Here is a 27868-nt window from a genome sequence, read left to right as displayed (position 1 = left end):
TTCAACATTTTCCCCAAGAGCTGGGGTGTGGGAGGGGTGACCCCAGGCCCAGGTGGTGACGCTGTGGGCTGGCCCAGGCCTGGAGTGTGGAGAAGCTTCACTCCCTTGCTTCCTGTCTCTCGTCACTTAAGAACATCTCTGCAGCAGTTATCAAGTCATCTCTCCACGGGGCTCTTGGTTGCACTCCCATCTGTTCCAGAACAAGAGGAAGAAAGACAGGCTTGGAGGTAAGAGGGGAAGCTCTAGCTGCTTTCCTTTCCAGGGAGCTGGGAGGGACGTGAACATGGCGGCCCATGTACCGGAGCATGCCGGACTCTCAGCCCTCTGCCCACAGCGCTGGCCACCTTCTCTTGCATTTCTCTCAGAACTGGTCCTGAGCAGCCATCTGCCACGGCAAATGTGAGCTTCAAGAGCCAGGCTACCCCATGTTCCTCTCTGCATCCCCACCAGGCTCAGATCCTCGTAAGGTCAGAAAAGGCCCAGTGGAGCAAGGCGGTGGAAGGCAATCAGTCATGGGACAGGGGACAAGGTGAAGCAGAAAGGAAAGAAAGAGCAGAAAAACAGCTGAGAAGGGGGAGAGGGAAGTGAGAAGGAATAAGTCTTATAGTGGGAGATCTATAAAGAAGCAAAAAGAGGAGAAAAATGGTAAAAGTAAGAAAAAGAGAATAAGAAGTGGAATCTAGACGAGAGACAATTTTCCTAAAGTTAATTTCTGCAGTGACATAATCACTAAAAAGTCACACCTCTAATCACACTTGCAGCATTTCTTAAGCAATCTATGAATCCACTCTTAACTCTTTTGGGTTTATGTATGTTTTAAATTTTATCTCTATTTTCGTGCATTTTTAGAATTTTTGAACAATATGTCTAAAGACACTTCTGTTTTTGTTAGCTTGATTAAGGAAATGGAAAGTTAAAATTCTCAAAAAATATTGAAAACGACCTCTTAGGAAATACTACGTATTTATCTATCTATCTATCTATCTATCTATCTATCATCTATCTATCATCTATCTTAGGTAAGTGTGACGTTAGCAAACTTGATTTTAAGAGAATGGGTTTTAAGTGTATGTGGAGGCCAGGAGAAGTAGAAAAGGGTTGCAGGACGCCCCATCACCACCACCACCTGGGCTTAGTAAGATGTGGTGGAGACGGGGGATCCCATATCCTCAAGGACAATCCCTCTAGGACTAGCTTCCGGGCTCCACATGGCCAGCCTTTCCCCTTTCCAGGGATCTTGTGGCCTTTGAAGCCACTCTGCTACCTCCTCTCTCCACGTCTTCTGCCTTTACCTCACAGAATTATTCTGAAGAAGAACTCTAGGGTACATTCTGATCCCGACCGCAGAAAGGGAGTGAAAGATCCCACTCTAGGCGGCACAGTTTTTGTGAATATCCTGCTGTCTTGTAGGGCACCATTTTAGGAGTGCAAGCCTGGAAGAAGAATGCGGTGGGGGAGATCAATTGTTTCATATTTTGATAAATAATTTCTTGTGCAGTGTCAGATCTTGTGGCCTAATACAAAATGGCTGCCTGAGTCTCAGGAGGTGGCCTCCCTCTTTTAGGCTGGGGACACTTACACAGAAGAGGCCTACCTTTAAATAAATATCCTCCCACACCCATTGGTGATAGGCAGAGCCTCGAAGCAGCCGTAGGCCCTGGCTGTGGCCATAATGGAAAGGTGGCACTCAGAGGAGTTGGAGGCCAAGGGTCTCTACATTTTAGACACTCAGTAAACGTGTGTTGAATAAGTAACTTGGATGAAGATGGACCACCGACACTAGGGTGCTGGATGGGGGGAGACGGCCGGGGGTCTGGGTTTGCAAGGCTGGCGGTTGAGCTCTATCTGTACTCTTCTTGGGGGGGGGGGACAGTGCCCCCTGTGTGGGTGTCTGAGGCAAGGGTGAGGATGGCGGAGGTTGTAGCCACTGAACCACAAGACTCCCTCAGGAGTCTGGGTCTCTAGGAAGTTTACACGAAGCCAGGTCGCAGTTGACAGGTCGCATGTGTTGGGGGTACACCCCGCTTGAGTGGGCTGCGGGGTGAAGATAAAAGTGCATGTGGGACCACAGCTGTCATTGTGGTGGGGTTGTGCCCTCTTCCTCTCCCCAGCCCTCATCCCAACCCCGGGGCCAGGGTGAGGGCTGTGGAAACCTCAAGAGCCTTGGGAGGTGTGTGGCATGTGTGTGTGGTGTGTGTGTGTGTTGCCATTTTGGTAGCATCCTTTCTCTCTGTGTGCATCTCGCCTCCAGAATTTCTTCATTGCTTTGCCTTCCCTCTTCCATTTTTGTCCCCCCTGCACTGGGCACGGGATGTTAGATCATCTGAAGGATGGCTGTTGCTTTCAAGAGCCACTCTGTGTTTCTCCCTGCTTCCCTCTGGTCCTCCCTTGAAGCCTCTGAATATTTCTCAAGAAATCCATCCACTTCTTTACCTGCTGTGTCCCTCCCACCCTGCAACCATCTCCCTTCTCTATTCTCAGCCTGAGCCACGGCTCTGCAGCCCTGTTAGATTGGAGCTCAGACTGTGGCTGCCAGAGGCTGGGATACTGCGTGCAGGGTGGCAGGAACTAGACCCCAGTGGCAGTAGCTGGAGAGGGGAAGGACAAGGAAGGAGAAGGGGCAGGGGCACTCTGAGCAGGTAGAGACAGGGAGAGCCTGGCACAGAGGAGGAGAGGCACCCACAGGGAGCTGGAAGCTGAAACCAGGGACAGGAGGACGTGCAGATTCAGAAATGCACAAGCAGAGAAATAAGCAAAGGAAGAGAGGGAGGGGGGAGGGGGAGAGAGAGAAAAAGCGAAAGAGCCAGCCTGGGACCACAAGCCCTCTCAGCCTCTCCCAGGGGTGACAGTGCACAGGATGCTACTGTACTGAGGCTGAGGGCCTCTGGGGACGCTGAGGATGTGGAAATCAAAGGCCAGATCTCTAGGGTGGCAGCGGAAGCCCAAGCACCAAAGCAAGCAGCAGCTGGAAACCCACAGCCTCCTGTACTAAGCTGAACCCTGGGCGGGGCTGGGGGAAAACGGGGAGCTGGAGGCAGGGAGGAGGTAGCTTTCTGAACTGACCCCAGCCCCAGATTGTGAAGCGGGGAGACACAAAAGCTACCACTTGGAGAAGGGCCTAGAAGGTCCCTCATCTTTGTCAGACTTCTTACAGGATCCTGGAGGAGGAAGATCCCCCCATGGACACTCCTTTTTTATCCCTTGCTTGCCAAGGACAGAGGCAGTGTGGGGTGGGGGGATACAGTGGGACGCTTTTGGGGGTGAGGCTCTCTTACCACCCCAGCCTTCCTCTAAGTGCTTGCATGCCCTGCCCTGCCTGCAGTAACTTGTAAACAACCTCCCCACTGACTACCAACAAGCCTCCTTCCTGACCCTTCTCTTCCTGGTTCCCCGCTGTGAGCAAATCTATCACCCCTCTGTTTAGCTGTATTTATCTATCTTTCCATCTCAAACATCAACCACATGTTAGGCTTTGTCTATATTTATCTGTCTATGTGTCAACCATCAACCACACATTAGGCCCTGGGTAATTCCTCTTCTGGACAAATAGAGGAATTAGATGGGGAGCTTTCTCCTGTCTTCCCAACCTCACAGGAGAACAAACCCCAGCACCTCAGACTCTACCTCAGGGAATTCCAAGGATTATAGAAAGGGTTTATTTACCAAGGTGTGCATAGGATAAGGAAACCAATCGGCACTATCCCTGGCCTTTCCCTGGCTCGGCTCTGGCCAGAGTTGTAGTGCAGAGGGCCATGACAGCTCTTGCCAGAAAATGGCTCCAGAGCAGGGAAAAAGAAAGGCTTCAGACTCTTATCTGTATCCTTGCACTCTGCCTCTTTCTAGAACTTTCCATCAGCCAGCCCAAGCCGCAGCCTCAGGGCTGGGGTGGGGCTGGATGGTGGCGCTGCTTAATGGAGAGCAGGGCGAAGAAGAATAAGCAGTAAGAACTGGGATGACCTGGGATGACCCAGAGTGTCCACCCAGGACACTCTGGGTGTGCACACACACTTATATGACCTGCTATCTATTTCCTTATTTATTTTTCATTCTATTTTTTGTGTGTGTGGTGCTGGGAGATTGATTCCCAGGGACTTGTGTTTATTAGGCAAGCACTCTATCACTAAGCCATATCCCCAGCCATAAATGGCCCGTTTTACACTCACAAGTACTAAGCTGAATAAGCAAGGCTATCAGCCATTTCCCTTCCTTCATTCAATTGGAGTTGGTATTAGTTAACTGCACACAGCCTGAGTCCCTTCTCTCTGCTTCTGCTGGTGCCGGGTCTGTAGTAGCTGACTGGGCTCTCAGCCCTGTTCTTGTGGCGTTCAAGTTGGTGGGGAAGAAACTGGGAATCAAATCATATGGTGGAAGATGGGTCATATCCAGCACGGGGTCATTGAGGAGCTGGGCCAGCTGGTTGCAGAGATCAGAGCAAAGGTAACTGTAGGGGAGAGAAAGGCCAGGCTTGGGAGAGAGAATAATGTCTGGATGCAGCTCTCCCCTAGGAGCCCAGGGCCAGTCCAAGCTGACCCCCTATTCCAGTAGTTGCCTCTCTGAGGCCCACTTAGGGCCCAGGCCTAGACTTCAAAGACACTTAGGGCCCTTTTCTTCTGCTTTTCAGGAGCTATATGGTGGTCTTCCTCTCTTTCCTCTCATCTCTGTTCCTTCCATTTCAGTTACTCTCTACTTATTATGGTAAGTGTCATAAAACTGCATAGAGTAATAGGCTGTATGTAGTTTGGGCTCTAAGTGTCACATCCTTGATCAGAGTTGGCAGGAGGGCTAGGGACGTAGCTCAGTGTGGAGCGCTTGCCATACGTGTGTGACAGGCTGGGCATGCTCTTCAGCCCTGCAGGTGGGGCTGGAAGCAGCTCCACATCTCCAAAACCAAACCCGGCTTTCACCCTAGCTGTTAAGATCTATACTCGAATGGGTGCAGCTTGAGACCATACTCATAAGTGAAATAAATCAATCTCGCATGTGTGAATACCGAATAGTTTCCCTAATGTAAGTAATGATTCAAATATATAAAAATATGTGGTAATCATGATTCCCCATTATGTGGCCTTGAAGCCTTATAAAGTTTTCACTCATTAATTAGAAAGGCTTTATTCTGGGCTTCTTGATATGGAAATATTTGAAGCTATAGTATATGAAGTTTTATCCAAATATTTCAAGGAAAAAGACAGACACTATGGTAACTACTATTAAGTCAGGTTATTTGGTGGTGAAGTACTAGGTTGCTGAAACAGTCATGCTTTGACCTCTATTGTTATATTGTTATGTCTTGTTTTATCTCAATCTCCCCCTTATTCTTTAAAAAAATTATTTAGTTATTTCTTATGTTTGTTTTAATTAAGGGGAAAAATTTAAAAAATTAGGATATATAATAGTAACTCTTTTTGATTTCCTATTAACTTGTTTTGAAGTCCTGTAATACTCCCACGATCTTGTTTTGACTGATTAGACTCTGTTCCATTCTGTATGCTAGTATCAAGTTTGAGGGTATAGGCAACTACTCTGAAGGCAATAAGATTCACTAAGATGCCCATTCTGGTTTGATTATTGTCTCCTTTGGAAGTCCTGTAATGTTTACAATGCCTAAGTTTTATTGGTCTTGTTCTCTACTGTTTTGTCCAACTTTATAATACCTAATGAGATAGACAATTCTTTTTAAGGAAACAAGAGACAACATTGATAACCATTGTTGATAACCTTGTACTCTGTTCTATACCATGTGCTATGTCTATCCTTGGTTTTGACTGACAGCTTTGTTTTGCCATATTTGACTGTATTCTCTCCCCCCCAAAAAAAGTAATAAGAACTAAGGAGTAATAAAATCCAAGATGTGTAAATTTTGTTGTAAAAAAGAAAGGGGGAAAAAAAAGAGCTCTAACGGATATAACAGCAAGTGTGTTTAGGGGTGTTAAATAGCTGACTATATTAATGTTTTTGGATCATTGAACACAGCTGTTTGCAGTCTCCCTGTTTGAATGTCCACTTTGTATTCTTTGAAACTGTGATTTGAGCAACTATTTTCAAGATGATAATATGTAATCTATTAACAGGTGATTTCTTACTGTTATGTTTTTTTTTTTTTTTTTTGTAGTTCTGTATTACGTGTACCTTTACACTGCTTTGTTTTGTTTTGTGTTTTTCTCTTTTTCCTCTTAAATAAAATTAAAAAAAAAATCTATACTCGGGCCTTTTCCCACTTTGCCCGCCTCTGTAATTTCCCACACCTCTATACACTAAGCTGGGAATTCCTTTTCTCTCTCCTCCCCTCTTACTCTGGGTTTTCAGACCTGAGCCGTCTTCCGTCACCTGGAGACCCATCCCTGCAGGTCTAGGACAAGCCTGAGAATCTGCATTTTGACACATTCCTGGCCATGCTGAGTGTGCTGACCCAGGGTTTCCTCTTGGAATCACTCCTCCATGGCAATGCTGTCTTTTCCTCACAGCCCACTCAGGGCCATTCTGAAGGAAGGGCCTTGGCTGTCTTCTAGACCCTCAGGAGTGGTCTTCTGCCTAAATAGCCTCTTCCCAAGATCCCTCTGGCCCAACAGGCCTCAGAAGATGGTCCAACTGTGAGCAGGAGATGACTTCTCTCTTCCTCCCAGTCCAAACACTGGATCAGGCTCCGAGTCTGAGAATGTTACCACAGAACTCTCTCAGTTTGTCCACATGCCTCAGCCACCGTCTCAGATCAGTCCTCCTCTTCTCTCACTGGCTTGCAACCCTGCTCTGCCACAGGGCTTCCTCCTGTTCCACTTTCATAGCAGCTGCAGGGATCCATGTTACAAATCAAATTATTTTCTTTTCTATGTAAAACCTCTCCTCACTCTCTATTACCCCAAACCAAGCCCAGCATCTTAGCACAGCATTCAAGCACTTGGTTCCATGGTCTTAGTCCCCTTATTTTGCTGCTTTCTCCGTGAATCTTTTTCTGATCTTACCTAATAAAGAACACATTCCTGGCCGGGGCATGGCATTTTAAAACTATTTTAACTAAAAAAAAAGAAAAAATTTAGTGGGGTGTGATGGTGCATATCTGTAATCCCAGCACCCAGAAGGCTGAGGCAGTAGGATTCAAGGCCAGCCAGGGCTACATAGTGAGTTCAAGGACAGCCTGAACTATGTGGCGAGACCTTGCTTCATAAAGCAAAACAAAAAATTAAAAAGCAGCATGAGGGCTTGGGGTTTTGTAGCTCAGGGACAGAATGCTTGTCTGGCATGTATAAAGCCCTGGGTTTGATCCCCAGCACTGCAATAAATAAATAAAACATTGACAAATGAGTAAATAAGTGGCCACAATGCAGGCTCTTCCCCACCTCAGTGTATGGTATGTTTCCATTTGTACCATGCTTTAAAGCCCAAGGATGTCTCCACTTTGCATTACCCCTGGCCTCAGTGTCTCACAGGCAAGCAGGAAACAAACAAAATAAAAATAATAAAGCAGCCTCAATCCAAGGGGTAAATATATTATATATTTGAAAATTACTATATCAGGGCTGGGGTGTGGCCCAGTGGTGCAGTGCTTGCCTGGCAGACAGAGGCCTTGGGTCCTCATCCCCAGCACCTGGAAAAACAAAACAACTGGGGGCTGGGGATTTAGCTTAGAGACATAAGCACCTGCCTGGCAAGCAGGAGGTTGTAAATTCCATTGATAAAAAAAAAAAAAAACAACTCAAAACCACAATATCAATAAAAGTGATACATAGTTTTTTTTTTTTCTTTGCTTTTCATTTTTGAGACAGGGTCTTGTTATGCAGTTCAGGATATTGTTGAACTCAATATTGTGTAGCCCAGGTGGCCTTGAACTGGAAGCAATTCTGCCTCAGCCTCTGGAGTTCTGGAATTACAGGCATTTGCTACCACACCTGTTTTACTGTTGTTGTTTTGTTTAGTTTTGGTACCAGAGATCAAACTCATGGCCTTGCACTTGCCAGGCATGCACTTAAGCCACTGAACTAACCCCTGGGTCCACCACACATGTTTTAAAAGTGATAGGTTTTACATGTGAAATGGAACTGTCTGGAATTTATCTAACACAGTTTCTGAGCCTGTTGTGATATAATAAATTATGATTTTCTGAGCCAGGTGTGGTGGCTCACTGCTGTAATCCCTGCACTCAGGAGGTTGAGGCAGGGGGATTGTTACGAGTTCGAGACCAGCCTTGGCTGTAAAGTGAGCCCAAGGACAACCTGAACTGCATAGAGATACAGTCTCAAAAAAAAAAAAGATTAAAATTTTTGTTTGTTTGGTATCAAGAATCAAACTCAAAACCTCAGGAATCAAACTCAGGCAGGTGCTGTGCCACTGAACTATATCCCTAGTCCTAATACTGTAAATATAAGTTTGTGTGTTATTTATATGAAGTGGAATTGGTAATCCATGCTCCAGTTTTTAAAATTGAACCTGAGGCTGGATGTGATGTTATACACCTGGAATTCCAGCAGTTGGAGGCTGAGGCAGGAGGGTCACAGCTAATTCAAAGCTAGCCTGGGCCACATAGATTTTTAGGTCGGATGTATAATGAGATTCTGTCCCAATGGGTGGGGGGAATCAAACCAGAGCAGAAATTCAAAGTAAAAAAGAGATTTCTCTATGTTGAGTCCAAAAACTCCTTTCATGAACTACTTGTTAACAAGCCTCAAATTTTAAAAAAGCCTCAAATAATCAATAAAAAAAGAAAGCTCACCCATATTACAAATCTCTCAAAGCTGGACCTTTCTTAAGCAAAGAGAAAGCAAAAGTAATTATTTTCTCTCTGAATTCCCCCGGGGAAGTGTTCTGCTTTTATTAGGAGACTACAACTAAACTAATATTCTCAGGCTCGCTGATGTACTGGGGATTGAACCCAGGCCCTTCACACCGAGCTACATCCTCAACTATTTTTCCAATTTTGAGACAGGGTCGTGCTAAGACCTTAAGTTACCTAGGTTAGGCTGGAAATTGTGATTCTCCTACCTGAGTCTCCCAGAGCACTGGAGTTGCAGGTGTGCAACACCATGCCAGCCATGCCAACACCATTTATACAACTCTTTGTATAAATGCCCTGATACTTTAGTCCGTATTTGATATTCATGTATATATTAATTTCCTCCTCCTTTCTCCTCCTTTCTTCTCCACTTCTCTCTCATCTGATGTCACATCAGGCCTGGGAGATTATTATCATGCTAAACCTTAATATCACCAGATCTCAGCAGACACAGCCTTTGGTGTCACACACCACAAGGTCCTGCTATGTGTGTGCCCATTGACTAAGGGTCCCTGTAGGCCCCAGGCCCAACAAAAGATTGGTATCTCTCATTGGTCACTGTCATTTCTCCAGGTTCAGGCCCCTGATGACTCAGGCCCTCGCCTGCCTCAGCAAGGGCACAATGCCTTTGGAAGTCTCTTCCAGCTTCCTGATCCTGGTTCTGCACGTGGGTGAGCACTGGAAGCAGGGCTTGGGAGGTGGGCTCCTGGAGGTGGGAAGGTGGGGCTGGGGCAGACACAGCTGTGATGGGAGTGGTGGCTGACTCTTATCTCCCATTCAGCACTCTGCCCAGTGGTCACTCAGGGAAAGGATGTGGTGCTGAGCAAAGAAGGTGCCACAGTGGAGCTGCCCTGCATAGGGTCCCAGAGGAAGAACATGCCCTTCAGCTGGAAATTTCTCAATGAAACCAAGATTCTGGCAAAACAGAACTCCTACCTAACTCGAGGTAGTTATCCCTTGCCCCGCCCATGGACCGAACCCCTGCCACTTTAGGGAATCTGCTCCCCAAAACTCTGGGACCCCAACAGGCTGGGGTGGTGGACATTCAGTAGCATTCTTGTCTGGCATTTCCAACTGCTGGTAGCAAATTCCTTTTGGTAGTACCTGTATTAATCACAACATCTTAATATTTGTGACTTTATTTTAATGGGTAGCAGAAAAATAACTACCCCATAAAACACATCATAATAATATTATTGCCACAGGCCCATATAGAATGATACTTTGGTTACTTCCATTAAAAGCAATGGAATGCTTCTTCTTCTTCTTCTTCTTCTTCTTCTTCTTCTTCTTCTTCTTTTCTTCTTCTTTTTGAGACAGGATTTCACTATGAAGTTCGGCTGGCCTTGAACTCACTTATGTAGCTCAGGCCGGCCTTGAATTTACAGCAATCCTGCCTCGGCCTCCTTAGTGCTGGCATTACAGGACTATGCCAGCATACCAGGCTAACAAAACCATTTTGGATAGTAACTGTTCTCCAGCAGCCACACTATGTCCCAGCCTCTCCCAGTCCAGCAGAGGCTGAGCAGGGAGCCTCAGCCTCCACCCCCCTGAGACTGTCACATGTAGCTCCCACACTGCCACTAGGTTAGAGTCAGAGAAGGCAAAGCAGAGAGGTTGGACATGCACCCCACCAACCAGCTGCAGGTTCCCCATTTCTACCTGTGGGATCAAGGAAGAGCCTGAACTTTTACCCCCATGCAGCAGTGAGGATCCTTCTCCTGCAGAGGTGACATCAGAGGAGCCCGGAGGGACAGCCAGGAGGACTTGGATTGTCACCCTGTACTAAGATGGCTGTTCCCAAAGCAAGGTGGCATAGCGATCACATGGGGACCTGGAACTGCCACTCAGTCCCACAGTTGTGAGGGGCTTCTCCTCAGCATGGTGGTGAAGAGGGGAGGAGCCAGACTTCTACCTTCTCATCTGCTCTTTTATTTTATTTTTTTTGTGGTACTGAAGATCAAACTCACAACCCCCCGCTTGCCAGGGATGCTCTTATGCCACTGAGCTAAATCCCCAGCCCCAAATGAAGCAAATGTTGTGACATTAAAAGACAATTTAAAGGAAAGGTTCAATACAACCCAGTCTCTTATAATACTCTAATGTCCAAGTTTCTATCAAAAATAGCTCATACTAAGAATCAGGAAGAACCCAAACTGAATGGGAAAAAAAGTAACTAATAGATAAAAATCCTTCAACAAGTAACAAATCAAAAGTAAATCAAGCACAAAAACCTTGGCAAAGAAAGAAAAGGATATTAGAAAGAAACACAAAGAAACTTCAGAACTGAAAAAAATTCAGTAACCAAAATACAAAGCTCAGTGAGTGGGCTTAACAGGGAAGTGGAGAGGAAAGAATCAGTGAACTGTGAGCAAGAAAAACAGAAATGACACAGACTGAGCAACAGAGAGGAAATAGGCTGGAAGGAACCCGACAGAACCTCAGGGAGCGGTGGGACTGTAACAGATGATCAGATGTTTGTGTCTGTGAAGTGCAAGGAGAGGAAAAAGAAAATGGAGCTTAAAAACAAATAATTGAATTGCTGAGGACACCTCCAAATTGCAAAAGACATAACCTACATTCAAAAGTCAAGAAGCTGAGTAAACCTCAAAGAGAATAAACCCTGAGAAACCCACATCAAAATGCATCATAACCAGTGGGGGGCAGGGCACACACCTGTGTGCTCAGTTACTCAGGAGGCAGAAGCAGGAGGATCTCTCGAGACTAGGAATTAGAAGCCAGTCAACATAATGAGACCCTATTTTAAAAGAGAATTTTTAAAAGTGCTAGATTCAGTAAAGCACATCTGTAATCCTAGAAGCACCTGGGAGATTGAGACAGGGGGATGGCAAATTCAAGTTCCACCTGGGCAATTTAGCAAGACCATGTCTCAAAATAAATGTACAAGAATCATGGGTTTGATTCTCAGTATTGCAAAAAAGAAATAAAAAGAACCAGAGAAAAGTGACACTGTACTTTTGGGGAAAAACCAATTTGAATAATAGCAGATTCCATCTCAGAAATCACAGGTTAGGAGAGAGTGACATGATATTGTTAAGTACCAAAGTAAAGAACTGTTGGGTGGGCTGGGGATTTAGCTCGGTGGCACAACTGCCTTCCTGGCAAGCACAAGGTTGTGAGTTTGATCCCTGGTACCAAGAAAACAAAAACGAAAGAAACATTCAGAACCTTATACCCAGAAGAAATATGTTTTAGAAATGAAAGTGAAACAAAGACATTTTCAGAAGAAAGAAAAGTAAGAATTTATTGGCAGCGGGGCATGGAGGCACACATCTATAATCCCAGTACCTGCAAGGCTGAGAAAGGAGGTTTGCCAGGAGTTCAAAGGCAGGCTGGACTACATAGCAAGACCCTGTCTCAAAAAACAAAACACAAAACAAAGTAAAAAAAAACAAAAAAGGATTTATTGCTAGCTGAGTATCCTGAAAGAATGGCTCAGGGAAATTCTTTAAACAGAAAGGAATGATAAGAGAGGAATTTTTTTTTTTGGCTTTTTTTTTTTTTCGTTTTTATCGGTACCAGGGATCGAACTCACGACTGCCTGCTTTCAAGGCAGGTGCTTAGGCCACTGAGCTAAATCCCCAGCCCCAAGAGAGGAATCTTAAAATATCAGGAGGGTAGGAAGGAAAGGCAAACAAATACATGGATAAATAAAATAAGCTTTTCTCTTCCTCTTGATTATTTTGCCCTCTTAGTGCTGGGGATTGAATCCAGGGCCTGGCACATTCTAAGAACATACTCTGCCTCTCTGGATACAGTGGAACCTGCCTATAATCCCAGGAGGGATTAGGCAGGAGGCTGAGGCAGGATGATCATCATTAGGTTTGAGGACAGCTTGAATTACTTATTAAGACTCTGTCTCAGAAAACCAAAACAAATCAAAACAAAAAAAAAATAATTTATCACTGAGCCACATCGTCAAGCTTATACAGTTGAAATAAAATTTGTAGCACAATGTGAGTAATTTTAACTGTATATATGGCAAATTTTTAAAGGAATTATATTATAAATGGGAAGGGTAAAGATCAGAGAAGGAAGCAGGTAAAATGACAGCAATAGGTTGTGACCATACATGCATAATACCTAGAGCAGTCACCAACAAGCAAGAAAAGTTACATTCAATATCACTATAAATAAATCAAAGTGAATTTTATAATACTCCTGAAAATGTCCACATCCCAAAGATTTAAATTTTTTTTTTTTTTTTTTTTTTTTATCGGTACCAGGGATTGAACTCACCACCACACACTTGCAAGGCAGGCACTTATGCCACTGAGCTAAATCTCCAACCCAAATCCCAAAGATTAAAAAAATAAAAATAAAAATGAGTCCTTGCTGGGCCTAGAGGCACACTCCTGTAATCCCAGCACTCTAGAGGCTGAGACAGGAGGATCGTTACAAGTTTGAGACCAGCTTGGGCTACAAAGTGAGCCCAAGGCCAGCCTGAACTGCATTGCAAAACCCTGTCTCAAAAAAAAAAAAAAAGTCCCTAATTATATGAGTAATTGAGTGAATAAATAAATAAATAAGTAAAGGAGAAAAATCTGCCATGTAGAATCCCAAATAATTTATAGATTATCTGTCACTCAAGGCAGCAGAGCAGAACTCCTCACCCTAAGGATAGCTTAGAGTATTATTCATTACTCCCAAAGAACTCCAGATGCAGGAAGAGGCAGGAAGGTGGGAATAACTTTTTGGGGAGAAGCAGAAGAGAATGACCTCAGCCTGGCTATCAAGGTCAGCATCAGGCGAGTAAGTCACATATGTGTTCTTGGTGTGGAATGGAAATGGCACTTTACCTGTGCCATCCTCTTCCCTAAATCTACAACCCCAGCATTAGCAAGAGGAATTCATCAGACACACCTTACCAGAGGGACGTTCTATAAGATACTCAGTGAGCCCATTAGGGTGGCGTTGAGGCAGGAGGATCACCGTGGGGTCAAGCCTAGCCCGAACTACAAACCAAGACCCTGTCTCAAACACAATTATACAAACAAAAAACCCAAAAGGATCAAACAGAAATCAGAAAGAGAAAACAGGAGAGTCTCCAAGTATGTGGAAACTCAGCAGTGTAAAACCTGATGATGCTGATGAAGAAGTCAAAAATCTGAATTGTGGACAGATATTACATGCTCATGGATTGGAAGACTCAACGTGGTAAAGATTCTCCCCAAATCCCCAAATTCATATACAGGTTTTAACCCATGCCTATCAAAAGAGCAGTAAATACTGGGCACAGTGGTGCATACTTGTAATCCCAGCTATTCGGGTGGCTGAGGCAGGAGGGTCACACATTCGAAGTCAACTTAGTGAGACTCTGTCTCAAAATAAAACCAAACAAAATAAAGTGTTAACACTGTAGTTCAACTGTGGAGTGCTTTCCTAGTATGTGTAAAGCCCTTAGTATCATAAAAGAAGTTGGTCTATTTGATTTCAAGACTTCCTATATAGCTAAAATAACCAACTGTGTGATACTGTGTGAGGGAGGGACAGACAAGCAGATCAATGAAACAAAGTAGAGAACTCAAAAACAGATCCACAACCCATGTCTGTTTAAAAAAAAAAAACAGTTGCAAAATAATCAAATAGTAGAAAGATGGACTTTTTTATTTTCAGTAATGGGCATTGAACCCTTTGCACTAAGCTTGAAGCCTAGCCCTTTTGTTTCAATTTTGAGTTAGAGTCTCACTAAATTACCAAATTACCCAGGCTGGACCTGAATTTGTGATCCTCTTGCTTCACCCTCTCAGAATGCTGAGATCACAGGTATGTGGCACCATATACAACTCTTTTTTCTTTGCTTTTCTTCTTCCTCCCCCATGTCATCTTCCTTCTCCTCTTCTCCTCCTCTTTCTCCTTCTTGCTCTTTTTTCTCTTTTCTTTTTTTTTTTTTGTACTGGGAATTGAACTTAGGACTTTGCAGGCAGGCACTGTGCTGTTGAGTTTTATCCCTGGCTCCTTCCTTCCTTTCTTTCTTTCTTTCTTTCTTTCTTTCTTTCTTTCTTTCTTTCTTTCTTTCTTCTTTCTTTTTCTTTCTCTGTTTTCTTTGTTTTAGGTACTGGAGATTGATCTTAGGGACATTCTACAGGGACTTTAAAAATATTTTTTATTTGTTTGTTTATTATTTTGAGACAGGCTTTCACTAAATTGCTCAGGTGGGACTTTCAATCTTTCTGCCTCAGTCTCTAAGTGCTGAGATTATGGTTGTGTGCCATTGCTTTAAGAAAGACTTTGCAATATGTGGTGGTTGGAGTAATTGGATGTCCATAGGTTAAAACAAAGCTGAAATCCATTATGAACTTAAGTGTGAAGTATAAAAAACACAATGGAGAAAATCTCAGGATCCTCTAAGCAAAGAATTCTTCAATTTGACACAAAAGCACAAACAGATAAAAAGAAAAATTGGTCTTCTTTACAATGAGCAACTTTTGCTCTACAAAGACTATATTAAGAAGAAAAAAGAAACCGGGAGTGGTGGCTCATGCCTGTATTCCCAGCACTCGGGAGGCTGAGGTGGGAGGATCATTGCGAGTTCGAGACTAGCCTGGGCTACAAAGTGAGCTCAAGGCCAGCCTGAACTGCATAGCGAGACCCCATCTCAAAAAAGAAAAAAAAAAAAAAAAAAAAAAAAAAAAAAAAAAAGAATGTGATCATTATGTATACCAAAAGTGTACCAATAAAGTTAATTTTAAAAAAAGAACTTGCCAAGGAGATCCTCCTGACTTAGCCTCCTGAGTACTGGGATCACAGGCATGACCACCATGCCTGGCAAGAATAACAAGTACCTTTCACTTCATCACTTGAAGCACCCTAGTCCCCTGGCCATTCACTCCTACTCAGTTTCCCTGTCCAAGTACTGTCCTTCTACTGTCATTCTGGGTTCCAAAACAATGCTATGTTCATATTGCAAAGGCCACTTCTCACAGCCATGAGTGGGAGGTTAGCCTGGGCTCATAGTGAGACTCTGTCTTTAAAGAAAAGCAATGATTATCTTCCACAGAAATTACACCAGTTTCTACTCCTTCTTGTAATGGAAAACTGCTTCATCTCTGTCTCAATGTCCTTTTCTGCAGCACAAGCAAAACAGGGCCTTGCTTGAAATTACTGTGATTACTAGAGAGGATGTCTGTCAAGTATTTGACTGTGCCAGGAATGGTGCCACATGCCTGTAGTCTCAGCACTTGGGAGGCTGAGGCAGGAGGATCACTGGGGGTTTAAAGCCAGCCAGGGCTATAATGTGAGTTCAAGGCCAACCTGAATTATATAGTGAAAACCTGTCTCAGAGGCAAACAAAACAAAACAAAACAAAACAAACACCAAACTCAAACAAAGAAACAAAAAACTATTTGGCTATAGAAGCTGGTGCTTTCCAGATTGGCATATTATTTTACAGTATTTTGAATCAGTGAGATATTTTCTCTACCAAGCAACTGGGTATGACAGGACCTCTGCTCTGGCCTGGGGTTTTCTAATGAGAATGAAGGGCAGTTTTTGCACTCAGATCAGGAGAATTATGGGCACTACTGGTGCCAGGATGCCATGCCATGTTTTTATTTGCAGGGAAAACCCACCTGGGTAACCGGATTGACTCTAGGAGCAGTCAGTGGGATAGAGGATCCTTCCCCCTGATCATCCGGAAGCTTGAAATGAAGGACTCGGAGATCTACATCTGTGAGGTGGATAACAAGAGGATGCTGGTGGAGCTGAAGGTGTTCAAATGTGAGTAGACAGGCAGGATGCAGACGCCCTGACCCGACTGAAGTCAGGCAGGCTGGGCTGGGTGCCAAGCATCCTCATGCCTTCGGTCATGCAGAGAAGAAAAAAGGGCCAGAGAGAGGGAGAAGAAAGGGGAGGAACCAGGGAAGGAGGGAGAGACTCTTGGGAAGACAGGAGCAGAGGGGAAGAGGAAGAAGGGCACAAGAGGGTCTACTGGCCTGGGAGTGGCAGCTGGGTGCTGGGAGGGCAGGTGACATGGAGATGGCTCAGTGAAGAGACTCTCTCAGTTTGCTCTAATCTCCTCCTTGGAGGTGGGGGTGTGAGCCAGGTGATCTGCTCCCTCCACAGTGACTGCCAGCCCGGGCACTCGCCTGGTGGAGGGGCAGACCTTGAACCTGATTGTGGAGGGCCCCAAGAACAGCCAGCTACCCGTACAGTTCACCAGCCCAGCAGGTCAAATTTTCAAAGAGGAAGCGGCCATCACAGTGCCCAGTGTGGGGTTCCAGCACAATGGCATCTGGAGATGCATTGTCACCCTGGACAAGAAGTATCTCCAGTTGGACATCTACATCTTGGTGCTGAGTAAGACGGGGTCTTCCTCCGAGTGTCCTGCCTGCTCAGAGCACTCCCAACCCCTCTGCTTTCACTGCTGCTGTGGAGTGGGGGCAGGGCCTGGGCCCAGAAACCCCTAGGGCTGAAGGTTGACCTAAGGAACAAGCTGGGCCTCTCTCCTCAAGGAACTGATTAGAGCTACTCTTCAGGGACCTCCTTTCTTTCTTTGTTGCCTTGGCTCCCTGGTCCTACCAAGTTGGCAAATCCACTTAGGGACACTGGTAACATTTGACACTGTACCTCTATCTATAGTCTTGGGTTAGGCACTGTGGGGAGATCAAGAACCCAGGAGGCATCTCTAGGCGTGACACAAAGCAGTGCAATGTAGTGTATACATTCTGATTTAAGTCCTGATATTCACAACCCTGTGACCTTGGATGAGGCACTGAAGTCTGTGCCTTGGTTTCCGCATCTGACAGTATGTGGGACATGGGATGTCCCATGTGACAGTTGGGACATGGGATACACCCAGGACAGGGCCTGGCCCACAGTAAGCTCCGTGGAAGTGTTGGCTCTCACAAGGCATGGTACACACCTGTAACCCCAGCATGCGGAAGACTGAGGCAGGAGAATTGCCACAGGTTCCAGGCCAGCCTGGACTACATAGCTAGATCTTGTCTCAAAATATTTTTTTAAAAAAGCATTGGAAATTACGCATCTCAGGGGCACAGGCTGGATGGCTTCTGTGAGGCTGTTCCATAAGGACTCCCGGGGAGGTGGGGGGCTGCCCGGGAACAAGACTGTGCTGGATTGGTGAGATAGTATGGGAGAGAGTCTGCAGAGGCCAGAATGGAAACACTGTACCTGCAATGACAAGCTCTGTGTGCGGACTCATTTGATCCCCCTTCGTTCTCTGCTGCCCCTGCCACATTGGTCACCCCACCTGCGTGCCCTACTTTCCCCTCTTCCCTCCCTTTTCTAGGTTTTCAGAAGATGCAGATACCCAACCCCTTCTACAAGAAAGAGAAGGAGTCTCTGGAGATGTGCTTCCCCCTGACCTTCAACAATGAAGACCTGCCCTTCACTGGAGAGCTGATCTGGCGGGCAGACAAGGCTTCTTCCTCTCATTCCTGGATCACCTTCTCTGTGGCAAACCAGAGGGTGTCTGTACAAAATGACAACCAAGACCCCAAGCTCCAAATGGCAGAGAAAACCCCACTGTGCCTCACCCTGTCCTCAGTCTTGCTCCAGCATGCTGGCTCTGGAAACCTGACTCTGACCCTGGACGGAGGCCAGAGACTGTCCCAAGAAGTGAAGCTGGTGGTGATGAAGGGTGAGGGGCTGGAGCGAGAGGGTGGCGGGTGCACTTGTGCAGGATGACCTCTGAGACCAGCCAGGTCTCAAAAGAGGATGCTTAGCTTCTGGTAGCCTGGTTGACGTGATCAAGTGCTCTCTGCTTTGGGAATGCTTTGCTTGTCTTTTGGTGCTCAGACTGAGCCCAGAATCCAGAACACCCCAAACTAACAAGCCGGGCTCTGGTTCTGCTTTTGGCCAACCCTGACTAAGATTCTGCTGACTGAGGAGCTGTTTTCTCGTCCTTTCTTCTAACAGAGATAACAAAATGCTCTTTGTGTGCTAGAAATGATGGTACTATCAAGATCAGCACTGAGAGGGGCTGGGGATTTAGCTCAGTGGCGTAAGCGCCTGCCTTGCAAGCAGGCAGTCGTGAGTTCAATCCTTGGTACCCATAAAAAAGAAAAAGACCAAAAAAAGAAAAAAAAATCAGATTAAATTATCTCCTATCATTTTTTTTTTTTTTGTCTTTTTCTTTTTTATCGGTACTGGGGATCAAACTCACAACTGCCTGCTTGCAAGGCAGGCGCTTACGCCGCTGAGCTAAATCCCCAGCCCCATCTCCTATCATCTTGACATGCCATATGTAATAATGGCTCACACTGGATGCTCAGTACCTGCTAACCTCTCCTTCAAACACTTTACATGAACTCTTGCATTGTATCGCTGACCTGGGGTCAGGTTGTTAAAGTGTAGTAGTTAAGAACTAGAGCTGGTTAGGATTCAAATCCAAGACCATTGGACAGCTTACAAATACATGAAAGGGTACACAGCATCATTCTGACTGTTCTCCTGACCCTCTCAGTGCTTGAAGGGGTCTCAGCTTCTCCTTCCTCTGCAGTGGCTCAGGACCAGAACTCTCTCGTCTGTGAGGTACAGGGACCCACTTCCTCCACACTCATGCTGAGTTGGAATCTCAAGGACCAGAAGCCCCAGGTCTCGAAGCAAGAGAAGCAGGTTTGGGTGCTGTCTCCTGAAGCAGGGACATGGCAGTGTCTCCTGAGTGATGGGAGCCAGGTCCTTCTGGAGTCCACAGTCGATGGTAAGGATCCAGGTTGCAAGGCCTGATCCTGAGCCTTGGCCTCCTGACTTCCTGGGGAGTGGCAGAGGCCATATTCCGGGCTTCCTGGTCCAGAGAGGGTTGTATATATGGTGGCCTGGAGACATAGGCGTGATAAGGCAGTGTGGCTCTGGGCTACATGTTCCCTCTGTGGCCCTCCAGGGTCCCTGAAGTCTGCAGGCTAGGAAAGAAGCCTCCTGGCCAAGAGCTCCCCTTCCTGCCCCTAAACTCAGACACACACTGGTCCAGGATCTGAACCCTTGCTTCTCACTCTCCAGAGTACCCTTAAACCTAAACTGTGAGGCCCTTCACAGCCTTGTGCCCTCAGTCCCCAGTGGTAGCCTTTGAGAGCTCTGCACACCCTGCTTGTCTCCTCTAGCCCTAGGATGAGACCCCAGGCTGCCTCTCTGGCAGCTCTGGCCTAATGGAAGGCAGCACACTGATTATGCCTCTGTCTTGCAGTTGTGTCCAGGGGGATGCCCCAGGACCAGTCAATGTTCCTGGCTATCGTGCTGGGGGGTACCCTAGGCTTTCTGTTCCTCACCGGGCTCTGCATCTTCTGCTGTGTCTGGTGCCGACACCAACGGGTAAGTGAACCTTACAGAACCCACCCCACTGTGTCCCTTACTGGGCCCTGGAACACCCAGACCTGAGTCCCTCACTGCAGACCAGGCTTGCCCCAGATCCCATTGTGGACAGAGAGGTGGGAAGGAGCATAGTTGATCCTAAGGCAGGTGGCTTCAGCCACAGTGATGCTTCTCTCCTCCCAGTTCCCCCCTTTTAAGGCCCCCCCCCTTTTGGAGATCTAGGACTCTCACAACTCCCCTTCTTATCCCTGGACAGCGCCAGGCAGCAAGGATGTCTCAGATCAAGCGGCTCCTCAGTGAGAAGAAGACCTGCCAGTGCCACCGGTAAGGAGGGCAAGGAGAGATGAGGAAGGAGAGAAGGGGGGTGAGGGCCAAGAAGAGAGGGTGGAGAGAAGATAGGGCGAAGGGGTGGCTGGAGGAGGTGAAGGGGCAGCAGGCCATGAGTGTTTCTGGTGGCCGCTGTGGAGGCTACCTCTGCCCTGGGAGAAAAAAGTAGGGTCTGGGAACTGCAATGGTTCCAGGTTCCAGAATGCTGAGAGGTTGTGCAGCTGGAGCTGTTCCTCTGTCTTCTTCAGCAGTCTGCCGAAGACTCAGAATGTCACTTGAGGCCTTGAGGCATCCCCAGTTGTCCACCCTGTATCTCCTGTTGGGCACACGGACTGGACGAATGTAACAAATCCCAGTGCCTCTGGCCTCCTCCTGGTTCCCTGCTCCACCACTCGCCATTCTTTCTCCTCCTCTGCTCCCAGTAGACTGGGATCTTTTTTTTTTTTTTTTTTATTGGTACCTGGGATCGAACTCAGGACTGCCTGCTTGCAAGCAGGTGCTTATGCCGCGGAGCTAAATTCCCAGCCCCTAGACTGGGATCTTATGCACATTGTTCGTTCTCCAGAAGCTTAAATGCACTATTTGGTTTCCCCAAAGCCCATCCCACTCCAGGTCTCCTGAGCTCCTCCTCAGCAGTTCACACAGTGAGCAGGACCCGTCCACCTGGAAACATAACAGGAACCTGTCAGTTTACAAGAGCGGGCCCTGTGATCAAAGAGAGCAGAGATTTCCCGAAGATCACACAGCCAGTCAAGGACAGAAGCAGATCCGAACCCCCTGAAGCCAGCCCTCTGTGTCTCAGGCTGCCTGCGCTTCAACCTGTGTTGCTGGACCACCTCACATCCTGACAGCCATGCAAACAGGACACACACCCACGCACAGAGCCACAAGTTTGCTCAGGCGCACAATTTCTTATCACCCAAGCAGTGTATCTCAATGTATAAACCAGTGCACAGTCTCTGTCTGTTTTGAACTTTATGAAAATCCTACCCAAGCATGGTGCCCCATGCTTGAAATCCCAACACTTGGGAGGCTGAGACAGGACTGCTGAAGGTTGGAGGCCAGTCTGGGACATATAGTGAGTTCAAGGCCAGAGAGAAGTACGTAGTGAGAACAAATCTTAAAAAACAAAATAAATCTTAATTCAAAACAGGGGTTGAAGCCTCCTGTTCTCTTAGAGCGCAGGCTAGGAGCACAGACAGTCCTGTGGGAGAGAAACTCAGTGACCATCACTTACTCCATGCAGAACCTTCTGGAAGGTGAGCTTAGAGGGCAGAAAGTTAGTTTGGGACTGAGCCCCCAAGAAAGGCCCAGTTCCCAGCCCTGCAACCTCTCCAAAGCCTTCAGAACACTGGGAAATCTCAGGACACAGAGAAATCAAATCGGAGTTACACATTGCTCTTCCTCCTCTCCTTGATTCCTTTCTCTCAGGACCTCCAGCCACTTCTGCCTCTCTCACCACCTCCCTCAGGCTCGACCTGTTCCCCACTTTTCCTGTGACCCTTTTCTTTCCAACTCCGTTCTTCCAGAAAGATCATCCAAGTGCTGCCAGCTCCCCATTCCTGCTTCCTTGGGCTGAAGGGAAAATATAATAAATGTCCTATGGAGAAGATGCTGTGTGGGTCTGTGTGTGCACACGCGCGTGCACGTGTGTGTACGTGCACGCACGCATGAGTCCACATCCTTTTTGAGTCTTGCAAGCCGTCCCCCAGCCCCAAATTTGCACCCCAATTCCCTTGGCTCCTAACTCGCCGCCACCCCAGTCCTAGGAGCTGTCCCCAAGGCACAGCCCGCACACGGAGGCACACAGTGACACACGGTGACACACGCTCGCTCGCTTCCTTCTCTGCGAACACCCAGCTCCCCGGTCCCCAGCAACACCAGCTGGCTCCTCGGGCTGGGTGGGGGCAGGACACGGCGCTGCCAGCCAAGCCCGCGTCCTCCTCGCCCCCTCCCTCCGGCGCCGTGCTCGTCCCTCCCCCTGGGCCGCCGCCGTCCAGTGTCCCCGCCCCGCCCGCGCTGTCCCCCCAGCCCCGGTGCCGGCCCGGTTCCCTAACTCGTGCGCCCAGGCCCATGTCCCCGGGAGGCAGGGGCCGGGCGGGGCCTGGCTGGGCCGGGGCGGCGCGGGCTGCGAGCTGAGCCCGAGGCCGGGCCGGGGAGGGAGCGAGGGAGCCGGGGCGGTGGCGCGGAGCAGCGCGGAGCCGGGCCGGAGTGCGCGTGGGTCCCCGCCGCGGGCACACGCAGGTAAGGACCCCCGCCCGTCCCCGCGCCGCCCCTCCTCCCCAGCCACCTGCTGTTCCTGCCCCCGACCGCCTGCGGGTGGCGGGAGGAGGAGCTGCCCGACCTTACCCTGCACGGCGAAGGGCGAGGGACCCCTGCCCGCCTGGCAGCCCCAACCCCCTCCTTCCTTCTCAGCTCTCTGTCCTTCACCTCTTCTGTGTCCTTCACAGCCTTCCCGCTTCTCCCTGACTCCCATCTTTTCCTCACTGAGCCCACCCACTGCGCCTAGGGAGGTGGGTGGAAAGGGGTCGGCCGCTGCAGGGGCAGGGAGTGGGGGGCTCCTGACCAGCTCCCTCCACCTCCTCCTGCATGGCCATTACCATGGCAACTAGGGTGTGCTGGGCTCTGGAAGGAAGACAAAGGTGGGGGGGGGTGGACCAGGACCTGCTGGGGAGGGCAGAGGTCTGCGGTTCTTCCATAGGAAGTAGCCCCTGGCACTGCTGTGCCCCATTTTCACCCCATTTGCCCCAGAACCATTATGCCCAACCTCACAGACTGCTGTGTTCAAGGTTTCACCAGTTTCCTGTTAGCCTCCTCCCCAGGGCTCCGCAGTTCAGCATCGTTAAGAGCCAGACTGTCCTAGAGGGAAACTGAGGCTCTGGGCCCAGGGGATGGGGAGACTCAGTCTCCCAGTGGGAGTCAGCACCTTACTAAACTGTGGGCTCTGCTTCTCAGCCTCCTGTTCCCTGCTCCCACCTCCAACCCACCCCTCCTCCCTCCAAGGCCTCTTCTCCAGGGGCGCCTGAGCGTTCCTTCTATTTTCAGATACTACCACTTTGCCCCCTCTTTCTCTTCTGCCAAACTCTCCTCCTTCTCCCTAGTTCCCCCTCTTTCCATTTCTGGATGCTTCTGATGTCAGTGGTTTCCCCGCCTTCGGGTTCCCTGGCCCCCCTTCGGTCGCAGCCTCTTTTCTCCCATTTTCCCAGCTCCCTGGGTAGCTGGAGGGTAATCAGCCAGGCTTGGGGAAATGCAGCTGGGCATCAAGACCGCTGGGCCAGGGAGACTGACAGGTAGGGGAGGCAGTCGACTTTGAACTCCAAAGAGAAACCAGTCCTGTGGCTCTGGTCAGTCTCTCTGAAGAGGTTCAGGGACATGAAGATGGGGGAAGGGGGATGTTAGAAGGAAGAACTGGGAATTCTAGAGTGGGGAAGAAGGGCTAAAAAGGATGGGAGATAGGGAGGTAAGAATGTCTTCTTTCTGGCAGTTTGGAATCAGAGGCACTCTTATCTGTGTGTGGTGCATGTGTTGTCTGATTAAGACAGGTTGGGGGGGCTCTGACTCCCATAATCCTAGTAATCAGTCATTTCAGTAGTTTGGAGGGAAGTGGGTGGGGTACCTAGGAGACAGGCTAGGCTCAGCCTTTTCCCTCCCCCTCCCTCATCTCACTTTTCCTTTGTAGCTGGCCCAGGTGGCTGAGCCCACCTCCAAATTCCTTGGACCATCCAGAAGATTCCCTGCCTATTCAAGAACCTGAGGAGACAGAGACCTGCAAGTCCCAGCTTGGGGACCAGGGTGCTCCAGCCAACCTTGCAGTTGGGAAAGCAGCCAGCTGGCCTCCCCCATCAATTCCAGGGACACTTAAGGAAGAGCCACACTGGGCCCTGAGACTGAGGACCACCCCTGCTGACTCACAGCCTCCACCCCTGCCCTGGCCCTAGCTGGGTCAGTCATGCCATGCTGAGCAGGAGGGTGGGCCTGGGGGCAGCCTGACAGACTACAGGGCAAAGATTGTGGGCATAATGGGGATGCATGTAAGTGGGGCTCCTGGGTGAGACCTAGCCCCCGCCCCCGGAGTTCAGAGGGGGTGGGGGGCTGAGAATAGGATGGCTCGGGGTGGGGTGGGGGCAGAAGAGGCCTCCCTGCGCTCCAATGCATTGTCCTGGTTGGCTTGTGGGCTCCTGGCACTGCTGGCCAATGCCTGGATCATCCTGAGCATCTCAGCCAAGCAGCAGAAGCACAAGCCACTGGAGCTGCTGCTCTGTTTCCTGGCGGGCACGCACATACTCATGGCGGCCGTGCCCCTCACCACGTTTGCCGTGGTGCAGCTGCGGCGCCAGGCTTCCTCCGACTACGACTGGAACGAAAGCATCTGCAAGGTCTTTGTGTCCACCTACTACACTCTGGCTCTGGCCACCTGCTTCACGGTTGCCTCACTCTCCTACCATCGCATGTGGATGGTGCGTTGGCCTGTCAACTACCGCCTCAGCAATGCCAAGAAGCAGGCGCTGCATGCTGTTATGGGTATTTGGATGGTCAGCTTCATCCTTTCCACACTGCCTTCCATTGGCTGGCACAACAATGGAGAGCGCTACTATGCCCGAGGCTGCCAGTTCATAGTCTCCAAGATTGGTCTTGGCTTTGGTGTCTGCTTCAGCCTCCTACTCCTCGGGGGCATTGTCATGGGACTGGTCTGTGTGGCCATCACTTTCTACCAGACGCTGTGGGCCCGGCCCCGGAGGGCTCGGCAGGCCCGGAGAGCGGGGGGCAATGGCAGAGCCAAAGCAGGTGGGCCAGGCGGCTTTGGCACCCGGCCAGCTTTTGAGGTGCCAGCCATTGTGGTAGAAGATACCCGAGGGAAGCGGCGGTCCTCGTTGGATGGCTCCGAGTCTGCCAAGACATCACTGCAGGTCACCAACTTGGTCAGCGCCATCGTCTTTCTCTATGACTCACTCACAGGGGTGCCCATCTTGGTGAGACTGGGGTCCCCCCAGCTGTTCTCCTTAACATCCAGGTCCCTGCATCCTCATCTGACCTGTAGCCCCACCAACCATGCAGCAGCTCCATCATTTTCCTCCCATTCCATCATCCATCTTCTTTTCCTCTACCCACCCAATGCATTACAGTCCTCTTCTCCATCATCCATCTTGCAGGTCCCACTTCCCTGCCTGCACGCTCTACCATCTATCTGCCTTTCAGTTTCCACTGTCCAGCTCCATCATCCACCCTTCAGTTCTGCTGCTTATCCTCCAGATCCATCATTTGCCTCGCAGCTCCACAGTTCAACCTGTCATCCTGGTGCCCAGAACCATGCTCTCTTTCCCTCTGGATACCACAGTCTCTGGGTTTCTTGGGTGGAAAGTGCGTAGGGCTCACTCCACAAGCCTATGCTGCCTCTATATCTGGATTTCTCTCTGTTCCTTTCCTGCACTGTCTCTGCATTTCCACTGTTCTCTCTATGATTCCAGAGCTTTGTCTCCAGCACTCTTCCCTGGCCTTCCTCTGAGTCAAACCCCACCCACCTCACTTCCACTTGCAGCTTCTCTTCTGTCCTTCCTCAGGAGGCATCCCTTCCACCCAGGGCTGGGCTGACCTGCCGTTCCCTGTCCTCCCACCAGGTGGTGAGCTTTTTTTCCCTGAAGTCTGACTCGGCTCCCCCGTGGATGGTGCTGGCTGTGCTGTGGTGTTCCATGGCACAGACACTGCTGCTGCCCTCCTTCATCTGGTCCTGTGAACGCTACCGTGCCGACGTGCGCACAGTGTGGGAGCAGTGCGTGGCTATCATGTCTGAGGAGGACGGCAATGACGGTTAGAGAAGGGACTGGGCTTTGGTGTTCCTGGACCTCTGTCTACTCTGCCCTGTCCACCACCCCTTCCTGTGAGGCCCTGGGCTCCCCTGTTGGATGAAGCCTGTGTTCCTCCAGTTCTCCCTTGCCTGATCAGGCCCTCTGCTACCCACTTGAAGCTTCCTTCTGCCTGGGCTCCTTTCTAGAAGCCCATAGACGCTGCTCTGGCCCCCACCATTTAAGAGCCTGGGAACTAGTCCCCAGTCATCATGTAAAGAAGGCTATGGCACTAAAGGGAAGCTAAGCTTCCTGAGAGACTCCAGCTCCAGAGACAGTGCCACAAATGCCAGTCAACCCATGAAGAGTTCTATGGGAGCTTAGAAAAGGGTGGTGCAGGTTGGTTGTTCTCTCTGTGTGACCACTCTGCCCTTTGTCTCTCCTAGATGGGGGCTGTGACGACTACACAGATGGCCGAGTCTGCAAAGTTCGATTTGATGCTAATGGGGCCACGGGGCCAGGGGGCAGGGACCCCACCCAGGTGAAACTCCTGCCTGGCCGGCATATGCTCTTTCCCCCTCTTGAGAGAGTGCACTACTTACAGGTATGGAGACCCAGCCCTGACCTGGCTGCCCATACCACTCTTCTCTAAGCCCTGTTAGCTGCCCCTCTGTGGCATAGCCGGGGCCTGCAGAGAACCCTAAGAGGCAGGTAAAGGAAAGGAGTAAACTAAAGGAGAAGAGGCTCCCGTACTCCTTTCAGGGCCAGGTTTACCCACCAGAGCAAAAGTCTAGAAATCGAAGAGGATGGCGCCATCTTATAGGTCCTTACTTTGTCTCTGCAATACCTCCAGGTCTCACCCACTTCTCTTCCTAGGTCCCTTTGTCACGCCGTCTGTCCCATGATGACACCAACATCTTCTCTACTCCTCGAGCACCAGGCTCCTTCTTACACAAGTGGTCATCCTCTGATGACATCCGGGTCCTCCCTTCCCAGAGCCGGGCCCTTGAGTCTCCTCCCGAGTACCTGGGGCAGAGACATGGCCTGGAAGACCCGGAGGATGAAGAAGAGGCTGAAGGTGGTGGGCTGGCCAGCCTTCGACAGTTCCTGGAAAGTGGGGTTTTGGGATCAGGTGGAGGACCTCCAAGGGGTCCTGGCTTTTTCCGGGAGGAGATCACCACCTTCATTGATGAGACACCTCTGCCTTCTCCAGCGGCCTCTCCAGGACCCTCTCCTCGCAGGCCCAGGCCCCTGGGTCTCTCACCCCGCCGACTCTCCCTAGGGTCCCCTGACAGCCGAGCCATCAGACTTCCTTTGGGGCTAAGCTCAGGGCGACGCTGTTCCCTGACAGGGAGTGAAGGCAGTGTAAGGGCCTGGGGGAGACCCTGGGGCCCAGGTAACCCTATCTTTCCTCAGCTGACCCTGTGAGCCCAGATGGGCTTTCTGGACTCTGAGAAAGGAGCCAGGTGAGGACACTTGCTCTGGCACTGAGCCTAGGGCTATTGCCCCCAGATTCCAGGGAGATGGGACACGAGATCTGGGGCTGAAGAGCCCCTGCTCTTTATGATCCAAGTGACCAGATGCCCTGCTCACCTTCCATCATCCCTAGCAAAATGTATTAAAGTCTGAGTGTTGCCATAGAAATCTCAATGTCCAATGTATGGTGGTGGCAAAGGGTGTGGTCAGAGACTCAAATTCGTGTGATGCAGAG

The 27868-nt window shown here is 49.1% G+C and overlaps 2 protein-coding genes across 3 annotated transcripts; both read left to right on the top strand.

Annotated features, from left to right (window-relative positions):
* Positions 1 to 21987, top strand: Cd4 (CD4 molecule). Its single transcript, XM_013145124.3, has 10 exons — positions 1 to 227; positions 9335 to 9432; positions 9543 to 9707; positions 16343 to 16501; positions 16847 to 17080; positions 18033 to 18383; positions 19245 to 19445; positions 19926 to 20050; positions 20307 to 20374; positions 20975 to 21987. The coding sequence occupies exons 2-10, from the start codon at positions 9348 to 9350 to the stop codon at positions 21156 to 21158; spliced, it is 1572 nt and encodes a 523-aa protein (XP_013000578.1). The 5' UTR covers positions 1 to 227; positions 9335 to 9347; the 3' UTR covers positions 21159 to 21987.
* A 237-nt stretch (positions 21988 to 22224) lies between these two features.
* On the top strand, positions 22225 to 27801 carry Gpr162 (G protein-coupled receptor 162). Of its 2 annotated transcripts, none has more exons than XM_005000656.4 (5): positions 22225 to 22621; positions 24057 to 25347; positions 25993 to 26182; positions 26604 to 26761; positions 27034 to 27801. In XM_005000656.4, exons 2-5 carry the CDS (start codon positions 24481 to 24483, stop codon positions 27583 to 27585), a joined length of 1767 nt encoding a protein of 588 aa, XP_005000713.1. In that variant the 5' UTR covers positions 22225 to 22621; positions 24057 to 24480; the 3' UTR covers positions 27586 to 27801. The 2 variants fall into 2 exon arrangements, with proteins under 2 accessions (XP_005000713.1, XP_005000714.1); XM_005000657.4 differs by lacking the exon at positions 22225 to 22621 and adding an exon at positions 23406 to 23667.
* Positions 27802 to 27868: the final 67 nt, after the last annotated feature.

Source organism: Cavia porcellus, unplaced genomic scaffold (genome assembly GCF_034190915.1).
Source record: "Cavia porcellus strain 051 isolate PalLab524CR breed Dunkin Hartley unplaced genomic scaffold, mCavPor4.1 scaffold_27, whole genome shotgun sequence".
NCBI lineage: Eukaryota > Metazoa > Chordata > Mammalia > Rodentia > Caviidae > Cavia > Cavia porcellus.
Note: the sequence above shows the minus strand (reverse complement) of the source record. Positions and strands in the feature narration are given on the sequence as shown.

Coding starts and splice junctions, on each gene's coding strand:
- Gpr162 (XM_005000656.4), top strand. CDS start 24,481: ATGGCTCGGGGTGGGGTGGGGGCAGAAGAGGCCTCCCTGCGCTCCAAT. Junction 25,348..25,992: donor TCACAGGGGTGCCCATCTTG/GTGAGACTGGGG, acceptor TCCTCCCACCAG/GTGGTGAGCTTTTTTTCCCT. Junction 26,183..26,603: donor TGAGGAGGACGGCAATGACG/GTTAGAGAAGGG, acceptor TGTCTCTCCTAG/ATGGGGGCTGTGACGACTAC.
- Cd4 (XM_013145124.3), top strand. CDS start 9,348: ATGACTCAGGCCCTCGCCTGCCTCAGCAAGGGCACAATGCCTTTGGAA. Junction 9,433..9,542: donor GATCCTGGTTCTGCACGTGG/GTGAGCACTGGA, acceptor TCTCCCATTCAG/CACTCTGCCCAGTGGTCACT. Junction 18,384..19,244: donor GAAGCTGGTGGTGATGAAGG/GTGAGGGGCTGG, acceptor CTTCCTCTGCAG/TGGCTCAGGACCAGAACTCT.